Source organism: Motacilla alba, chromosome 27, assembly GCF_015832195.1.
Source record: "Motacilla alba alba isolate MOTALB_02 chromosome 27, Motacilla_alba_V1.0_pri, whole genome shotgun sequence".
NCBI lineage: Eukaryota > Metazoa > Chordata > Aves > Passeriformes > Motacillidae > Motacilla > Motacilla alba.
This window is the reverse complement of record NC_052042.1, coordinates 3,267,521-3,277,472: the sequence shown is the minus strand read 5'-3', so window position 1 is coordinate 3,277,472 and position 9,952 is coordinate 3,267,521. Positions and strand designations below refer to the sequence as shown.

The 9,952-nt window shown below is 46.8% G+C and overlaps 1 protein-coding gene across 1 annotated transcript; it reads right to left on the bottom strand.

Annotated features, from left to right (window-relative positions):
* On the bottom strand, nt 1-5,196 carry LOC119712255 (keratin, type I cytoskeletal 19). Its single transcript, XM_038163294.1, has 8 exons — nt 4,487-5,196; nt 3,026-3,108; nt 2,563-2,719; nt 2,196-2,357; nt 1,937-2,062; nt 1,611-1,831; nt 706-734; nt 1-248 (listed from the first exon to the last, which is right to left on the bottom strand). Exons 1-8 carry the CDS (start codon nt 4,925-4,927, stop codon nt 229-231), a joined length of 1,239 nt encoding a protein of 412 aa, XP_038019222.1. The 5' UTR covers nt 4,928-5,196; the 3' UTR covers nt 1-228.
* Nucleotides 5,197-9,952: the final 4,756 nt, after the last annotated feature.

The following is a 9,952-nucleotide window of genomic DNA, read 5'->3' as shown; positions in this document are numbered from 1 at the left end:
TTGCAAGGATATCATCTTTATTTGAGTAGATGCAGCAATTCAATATATGCAAAACCTAGAAATAATTGCAAAGCTGACCCAATTCGCATCTTAATCATCACTAAGTGAATGAATCTGCCTGAACTTTGTGTGGCCAAGAACCTTCTGTGCTTCAAGAGTCATTTCCAGCAGTTCAGAGTGATTTCTCCATCTCAATCCTCATGTGTTCAGATGACCTTTGAAGGACCTTCAGTGCTTGTCTCTTTTGTCTGCAGTAACATGGAGAGAAGGAACAGCAATTATTTAAGCCCAGCTCACACAGACCACTCTGTGATGGGTGCTGAGCTTGGCTGGGGCCTCATCTCTCATTCCCTTCTCTCAGAACTTTTCCTCTCCATTGCCTGGATTTGACTCATCCCTTTAATGACACTGCTGACCTCTAACAGCTCAAGGCAGGTTTTACTGGCATGTTCCTGCAATTCCCCCAAGCTCTGGGGAAATGATTAAGTGTTTTGTGCTTTACGGTAGCAGATTCTGAGATGTTTTTCTGGTATCTGACAAATTTTAATTGCTGAAATTTGTTCCATTCTAACCAGAGACATCATTTGTTGCTTTTTTTTTTTTCCTGTGACAAATTATGCGGACCCAAGTCTCTAGAACAGACACAACTACCAGTTATGTGGTTTTAGCAAATAAAACTTCTCCTGAAAGAGAAAGAATTCTTACCAGCAGTTCCCGAGAGGGAGCCAAACATCCTGTGGAACAAAGAGAACAATTGAAAGGAGAGTTAATACATCAAATGCTGCATCAGATGAGGATTGATGAAAGCAAATTGTCTTTATTGTATCAATCAGGTGCACTGTGTGCAGTCAGGGAAGAGATGCCCATCTCCCTGAGCTCCTTCTCAGCAAAGGACAGGGAGTTGTGGTAGGAAATACATTTTTAAACTGAATTGGGAAAAAAAATATGGAAAAGAAGTAACAGAGCAAACCAAAACCTCTCAACCCCTGCCTCATTTTTTTCCTCCTTGAGGCTGTGTGAGACGAGATTGAGCTGTGCTGCCATGTGGGAGTCACTCAGTGACTGCCCTCATTTTCTTCCCAGTATTTCCACCCACACTGATTCCTGTTGGGTAAGAGTTCTCCACCTGGTAACAGGGAGTTTATGGGAGTTTGGTATTAATTTTTATATTCTGTAAAACATTATTAACTGCACTTTTCCTGACTGTGATGCAGCTGATCACCTCAACTGTTAGTTGCAATTAATCTGCTGTGCTGCTTGTCAGTTCCCCTTCCTGTTCAGAAACTCTTTGAGGTCTCACTTCATGTAAACTGTAACATTTCTAGCTCCAGAAAAATTAGTTTGTTAAAAACTGTAGAACTCCAGGAGTACTGTGTTAACCAAGGTGCTGAGCAGATGAGCACCATGACAGGGTCAGACTCATGAGGCTGAGCAAAAGGCTCTTACTGGGACTCCTGGCCTTCCAGGAGCTGAGCAGATGAGCACCATGACAGGGTCAGACTCATGAGGCTGAGCAAAAGGCTCTTACTGGGACTCCTGGCCTTCCAGGAGCTGAGCAGATGAGCACCGTGACAGGGTCAGACTCATGAGGCTGAGCAAAAGGCTCTTACTGGGACTCCTGGCCTTCCAGGAGCTGTCGGTACGTAGTGATCTCTTGCTCCAGCCGAGTCTTGATATCCATGAGGATCTTGTATTCGGTGTTCTGGCGCTCCATGTCAGCTCGGAGCTCAGCCAGCTGTGCCTCGATGCTGCCAACCAGCCCCTGGATCTGCGCCAGCTGCGCCCCGTAACGCGCCTCTGTGTCGGCCAAGGTGCCCTCCAGCGCCGCTTTCTGTCGGGGCAAAGCACACACAGGAAAGGTTGCTGCCTCTGTGTAGGGAGGGAAATACGGGCCCTTTTCAGTGGGGGGTGTCAGGCAGTGCCAATCGTGACGTACCATGCTGAGCTGGGACTGCAGCTCGATCTCCAGTCCTTGCAGGGTGCGTCTCAGGTCAGTGACCTCGGACTTGCTGCTCTGCAGTTGTTCGGTGTTAACGGCGACCTCACGGTTCAGCTCTTCAGTCTGAGACAGGGAAAACACCACGTGAGAAATGGGGGGGGCGTAAGGCTGTCACAGCATTTTTCTGCGTGTTTTAATAGTTGTTTCTTTCATGGATTTCTTTGGTGGGCGTTTGTACAATATGGAGGGGTTTTACCTTGCTGTGGAACCAGGCCTCAGCATCCTTCCTGTTCTTCTCAGCCATCTGTTCATACTGGTCCCTCATATCTGCCAGGATCTTGGACAGGTCAATGCCTGGAGCAGAGTCCAGCTCAACGCTGACTTGACCTGCTACTTGCCCTCTCAGGGCACTCAGCTCCTGTGGGGAAAGGCAGAGGAGGCAAAAGAGGGTACAACTGTGAACTGAAAACATTATGAACCTTCTGTCCTTTCTTCAAGGGCTAAGGGATCCTACACAGGAACCTTTCCTCACTGTTGGAGAGCCCAGGGCAATCCTGAGGGACTACACATCTCCACAGGCTGTTTTTCTAGTGCCACTTTCAAATGTGTTTCTTGGGGTTTACCTCCTCATGGTTTTTCTTTAGGTAGGCCAGTTCCTCCTTTAATCCTTCAATCTGCAGCTCCAGGTCGGCTCTGGACAGGGTCAGCTCGTCCAGGACGCGGCGCAGGCCGTTGATGTCGGCCTCCACGCTCATGCGCAGACCTTGCTCCGTCTCAAACCTTAAAAAAGCAAAACAAACCCATTCAGGTTCACTGCTTATCCAACCACAAGAAACACAGTATGAATACATCTGGGTTTGTAGGATTATGGTGTAACAAATGCCATCAAGCATTAAACCTTTCTCCATATGCAAAATTTTCAGTGGTGCTCTTAGCAAGGACATGAAGGGCTGGACTGCATGCACAGGATCAAACCAATATTCATACAGGGGTTTTAGGGGCATTCCATTCCTGTTTCACTGCCCTTTGGCTCAACAAGGATTTTTGCCTACTCATGAGATCTTTTCCCTCTCAGAAATGACTCACTTGGTTTTGAAGTCATCAGCAGCCAGCCTGGCATTGTCAATCTGCAGCACAATCCTGGCGTTATCAATGGTGGCATCCAGGATCTGCAAACAATGAGAGCTCATTACTGAGGCTGAAACAACTGTTATCAGCTTCCCTGCTGTGCAGATAAGAGTGAAGAGTCTATTTCACCTGTAGCTACAGCAAATAGAGATGTAGGGAAGGATCAGTGATCTCCAGCAAACACGTCACACAGATTTATCACATACTTCTGCCAGGATTCTGTTTTGGACACATCCTCATGTCCAGTGTATGAAGTGAAAGCCACTGGAGGTAGAAGTTCCACAGTGAGACAAAACTACGTGCTGGCTGAGAGGGAGAGGACTTTGAGAGACCATCTTTGATCACATTTTTATTTCCTAGAATACCCAGGATGGTGTTTATTGATTGCTTTAATGGATCATGAAAGCCTCTGAAGGAAATTTTATTCAAAGGAATCTCTGTTCAGTTTTACCTGGAAAGCATGTCTTCTATGCCTGCCACTTCTAAAACTCAGAAGGTCATCCACAAACCAGCTGTGTGGTTTCCCACCCCTAACTAAGGAGAGCAAAAGAAAGGAGGGAAAAGAATACTAACAGGAGGAAATCCCATTGCCAGTTCTGCCACCAGCAGAGCTCAGATTCTAAATCAGGAGCAATGTGGATGGGTTGCAGCAAGGAGAAGCAACCTGCGTGGGAGCGGTCATGAACTCCAGGCTGAACTCAGAAAACTAAACCTCAAGTTTTCTTTCTTTTATTTACATAGTTAATCAGCTACTCCCTGTGTTATGCAGGGTGTGTATCACCTCAGCAATCTGTTATCAGCTACCCATGGGCTCTTGGGGCAAATCCTGCATTTATATATGGGATTGATTACTTCATGTCTGCTGTCTCCTTTTTTCCTACGCCAAATGTTTCAGTTCACTTAATTCCAAGGTTAAGTATAGGAAATGTGAAAAAGAAATTACTCTAAACCCGTTTTTATTTTCATTGTTAAAGCAGTGTGTCTGGGCCTCTGAGGGTTTTGAAGCTCTGTGGCAGGTGAGAGGTTGCAGAGACAGGCAGGGTGCTGTCAGGGCTTGGCTCTCGTTACACAGCAGTTTGTACACGGTCATAGATACATGAACTGGTCATATGTGTGTGCATGACCAGCATGTGTATAAACATATGCTTTGTTAAAAGCAAACATTGCCAGACTTCAGTACTCGGGCATCCCCCACTGACTGGTTTGTACCTCCCCTTGGCTAGCATTTTAAAAAGTAGATAATTCCATACTGACATTGACTTTAACCCCCCCACCCATTCCTTGCATTTCCATCTCATCTTCCTCTCCCTCCCATGACCTGCAATGCTTTCTAGGGGTTCCCTAAGGATATTGTTGGGTTTTCGTGCTTCCTTTGTGAGTGGAAATCTAAGATGACTTCCGATAAATATTAACACCTACCTTGTCTCGGAGGTCCTCAATAGTCTTGAAATAAGGACTGTAGTCCCGAGCCGGGCTCGGTCCTTGTTTCTGGTACCAGTTTCGGATTTTGGTCTCAAGGTCAGAGTTTGCCTCTTCGAGCGCTCGCACTTTCTCCAGGTAGGAGGCCAGGCGGTCGTTCAGGCTTTGCATGGTCGCCTTTTCATTTCCCGAGAGGAGCCCGTCGCCGCCCAGGCCACCCCCGTAGCTAAAGCTGCTGCTGAAGCTGCCTCCACCATAGCCCCCCCCCAGGCCGCTTCCCAGGCCAGAGGACACGAACCTGGCAGAGGACACGGACACACCTCTGCCACCAGATCCCCCGTGGATGCTGGGGGCCCTGAAGCTGCCGCCGAAGCGGAGGGGGGAGGCGCCGGGCCCCCCCACCACGGAGGAGCTGGTTTGCCTGAAGCTGTAACTGGCCATGGCGAGGAAGAGCAAGGAGCCAACCTAAGCTGCAGCTCCGCGATTCGTGATCCCGAGGCAGGAGAGTGCCCTGCTCCCCCACCGCACCGCTTTTATGCCGGTGACAATGGGAGTTGTCTCCAGAATGTGTTATCTGAGACCCATGGAATTTATCAGCCCTAAGCCCTCTGCCAACACGGCGGTTCCCCTTATTGGTCAGTGCTGTGGAGTGGGCCGTTTCCTCCCCGCTACCTCCACTCGCGGGAGGCCATCCCCTCCCCCGGACCTCTGCCGCTTGAAGCGAAAGGTGGGATTTGGAGGAGGCGTCTCCCTACCGAGGGGAGCGCTCCTAAACCTGGTTAGAGTTTACCTACGTGGAAACAAAGGGGTTAGGAGCGCACCCAGTGCGGCCAACGCCGCGGTCAGAGCGGAGTCACACGAAGCCTTGTTTTAAGAGTGATTCAGCCTGATAACAGAGCTTGTAAGGAGCCCAGATGGTGAACAATGTGTGTGGACCTTCACGTTCCCACCCCTCTGCTTCTCTCATTCCCCCTGAGAAAATTTCTTCTTTCAGAACGTTTCAGGACGTCTTTCAGGACGTTTTCACTCTTTTTGTCTTTACTCTCGGTTCCACTTGGGCTAACAGAGAACGTGCTGCGTCTGGGAACGGTTTTCTACAGACACAAGAATCCTCCTGAAGCAGCCATGGCTGTACCTGTAGCAGAGGGAAGCAGTGACATCCCTGAGTACCTGGGGAGTGAGCAGAAACAAGTGTCTGATTACACACTGAGTCCTTTGATTGCTACTGAAAGAGAGAAGCAAAGAGAAGAAACAGAATCACTTAGTCTTCTGATCTTTGAGAGTCATGAAAATGTTATTTCTAAAATTTTCAGGTCCTCTATTATCCAAAATGGATTTTCAAAACCTTTTGCTACTGTGAGCTCTTCCCTGAGCATCTCTAACACACAAGGGGATACTCTGAGCTTTCCTTGCATTCTCTTTCTTTCTCATTCCCTCCAAATTCTGTGGAACTCCTCAGAAGTGTTTTGGAGGAAGGAAGTTCTGGCCTGGCAGCACTTGCAGCTCTTGGGAGCAGCCAGGCCTTTCTATACCCATGAAAGCTGCTCCAGGTGTTTCAGGCTACACAATGAGCTGCACTCCCTGTGTACAGAGGTGTCAAACTGCGGGGCAAATTCAGGGAGGGAAAGAGCAAACAGCAAATGGGAGGCCAGCCAAGGCACCTGCATCACAGGTAATGAACGAGGAGGCCCCATCAGCAGGAGGAATTGTGCAGTGACTCAGGTGTGGAATATATCCCTGGATACACACAGGATATGTACCACACTTCAGCCCCAGGACACCACAGCAGAGCTCTTCCCTCTCTGTGCAGACCTTGCCTCCCACAGCTCTCCATCCTGCACTGCAGAGCTGTGCAGCCTTTCCTGCCAGGCCCGGGGATGCTCCTGCTGCCAGAGACACGCCAGCTCCTTCTGGAGACCTGGATGTCCTGTTCAGCCCTGGCTGGGACAAACCTGCCCAGCCAGTGCCTGCTCCAAGGGCTGTGAGCAGATGAAATAGTGGTGTCAGGAGGTGACTGAGAGAAAACAACCGGGGAACAGTTATTTTTTTGTTAAATATTAAAGTCCATAATTAGAGCGTAAAGAGCACCAGTGCATGTGCTTGTCTTCACTGAACAGAAAAGCAAGAAGCTGAAAGGAGAATAAATACTAGCGTGTTCTTTTGGAGATCTGTATCCTGGTGCAAGGAGAGGTGAACATCTGTCCCTCCAGGTATTCCTTCAGCATTCCCTGGACTCCCATTTCAGGTCCTCAATGCAGTGTATTTTTGGGTTTTGCAAAATGAAAAGCTCATCTGCATAATATTTTATGATCCAGCTCATGAAAATTGTCATCTGGATGGCTTCTGGATGCCCTCTGCAATATCTTGAGTGAAAGCAGCAATCCCCATGCATTGCACTGTCAGAATATTGACCAGGTGCTGCAGGCAGGTTGGGTTTGCATGAGCTTACAGGGAAGCATCTCCCAAAGAATGAACTGCAGTTCTCAGTGGCAGTTTGGAAGTACAGCTGAGGTGTCAGTAAGAAGAAAGGATTGGGACACACAGTCACATGGATTAATCTGATTTATAACACCAAATACAGCATAAGCCTCTCGTACTAAATCAGTCCCTCACACAGCATTTTTGCCAAAACTTAATTCTAAATCTTTTGACTTTCATTTCTGTTTCACCTTAATGGTTGCATGTGTTTTGGTAAGAACTTCCTTAAGGTGAGAATGTGTATTTAAATGCTTGGAAAAGCCTTCAGTATAGCAAGCTGAAGAAGGAGCTGTTAGCTTTCAGTGTAAGTCTCTTTTTCTGCCAGTACTATAAACCTAATTTATGGTAGGGTCAGCTTTTTCCCAATAAGGAATGGTCAGCACAGGGAATTTCCCTTATCTGCACCTTATCAGAGGGGAAGGGAGACACATATTTTCAAGCAGAGTCATGCAGACACACCCAAGCTCCTGGCTCAGACCTGCTTCTCTTCACCTTTATCTTCTCTGCTTTGCCAGTGACTGCTGCTTTATAAAACCGTTCATATTGTTTCAGGGTAGCTTTATTAATTGTCCTGTAAACACTTTTTTTCTTGCCCTTGAGGGCACTGGTATATTCTTCTCTCTTTTCACATCCTGCTGAATTTGCTTCCAGGGATAGCTAATGCAATTACACTTTAATGAACTTACTGAACATTTAAACCAACTTTGTTGGTGCCTGCAGTTCCATGGATGCATCTAGGAATGAATGAGCAAAGCCAATTTATTATTCTGCATTTATCTTTTCAATTTTTAACTGTTTGTCCCTTCTGGTAATTTTTCCTTTCTGCCTTTGCTTCCATCAATGAAAATGTGCTGCTTTTTCATGTGTACATTTTGGGTCTCCATCTCTTCTCTTGCTCACATGAACTTTTTCCACCTTCCCCACCAATCCTGTCACAGGCCCTCTGAAGATCACAGCTTGGGATGATCTTCTCCCCTTTTGAAGATCAGAGGCATGAAGTATTTGCAGCTTTTTAATTCAAGCACAAAATTTTCTATTTTTTCTTTTAAACTTCCTTGTGGGAAGAACCAGTGACAACAAGCTCTGATCTGCAGCTGGCACCAAGCTAACTGCAGTTATGGTTTGCCCAAGATACAATTCTCAGCTGTCAGACTTTTACAGCCCATCATAAATCTTTGTTGTTTTTATTTTTTTAAATCCTCAAACCCTGGCATTGCCATATATTCCCTGAATGTGCCAATAGATTGTGAGACAAGAATGCTGCTGTGCTGAAGAGGCAGGTCCCAGCACATGCACACCCAGCTGTGAGTGGCTGGAGAAGAGGGTTGGGAAGAGCACAGCAACACTGGGAATTTGCTCAAAATGATTATTTTTGTGAAGTAGAGGAATTGGGGTGAAGGGAATGCATAATTTCTGCACTGAAAGAGGAGAGAAACAAAGTTGTGTAAGGGTTCTGTGTTAACAGAAATTGTGAGAGTAAGACACAGGACAAGACATTTCTGTCCAGGGCTCTGGTTTGCTCATGGCAGGACAGAGATGATGGATCAATGGTTTGAGCTGACCTGGAATCATTCCTGCCCAAGCTGCTGCAGTGCTGTTGGGGCACAGAATTTAATCTGTCAATGATTGCCATTTATAGAACATTTAAACAGATTGGTATGAGGAAAATAAATAGAAGATCCTCCTGAAGAGGTCAAGCACTTTAACTGGGAGCAGTGTAAATATCTCACAAATCCTTGAAACTGGCTGTGGTGTGGAAATGCTTCATTATTGTCCCTGTTTCCCTAGAAACATAACTAACTTTAAACTCCTGACTCCTCCATCATTCCAGAACTCTAATGATAAAACAAATCGTGGAGTAAAGTACCTGGGACAGGAAAACCAAATTTTCTTATCGTGTGATTAAAGATTGTGTGGGAAGGAAGGCTCAGCTGGGGCACCAAGCCCTAGGGAGTGCAAGTCAACTCACTGGATGTACTTTCACACTTCCTTTACCCTGTTATCTGGCTGGCAAATCTCAGCAAGGTATGATTGGGCTGGAAACTATTATTGAGAGTCAAACATCCAACTGACAGGAGGATGTGTTCCAAAAGTCAGGTTTCTGCAGGCAGCAGCAAAGGCAGTGCAGGCCCTCTGCCAAAGCCCAAGGGACTGAAGCTGTCCCAGCTTTGGGAGCTGTGGCTGTTGGACACTTGCCACGGCCTCTGCACCTGGGGCTATCCACAGGGATCTTCCCATACACCACATGGAAAATTCCTGCTCAAAAATAAATCCTAGACTTGGGAGGGATACGGAGTAGATGGGGCTCATAGCCCAGAGCTGAGCTGTTTTATTCTGTTCCCATCAGTAAAGCATTTGTATGCCTATTATCTATATCTATGTGCTCATATATTTACATGCATATGTTTGTATTTATAGACTTATATATTATTATTCTCTTGTTAATTTTGTAAAAATATATTCCGATCATAGGGGTATGCCACAGCTTCCAGTAAGGGCAGAGATTTGACTATGCAAGCCTTGAATATTAGTTTAAACATTGGTTTAAACATTAGTTCTGGAACTAATTAGAGTAAAGGAGCTCTCTTTGCACCCTCCTGGTGGATCCTTGCATTTGGGCTTTCCTGATCCTACTGGTGGTTTTGTACTCAGTTTTTCTTGACTGGAATTCTCAAAGCCTGAAGATCTCTGGTCGGGCTCTGAGAAAATCCAGCTGTTGCTCTGTGAGGGCAACCCTGCAGCCCCTGGTTTGTGGAGCCCCTGCCAGGGGAGGCGTTTTTAACCCTTGCTCTTCATGGCAACTCTCAGCCCATGGAAACCCTTCGGAGCCCAGCTTCTGCCTGCCCTGGCTGGGCACACAGCTTCAAGGGAGCAAAAGGGGATTTCTCACTACTTTTGCCAGTTTGTACCTTTCAGAAAGGACTGTGTTGCTCATGTTTGTGTGTACCAGGAAAGTCCCTTCCTGGGCAGTCCTGGCTGTTACCTTAA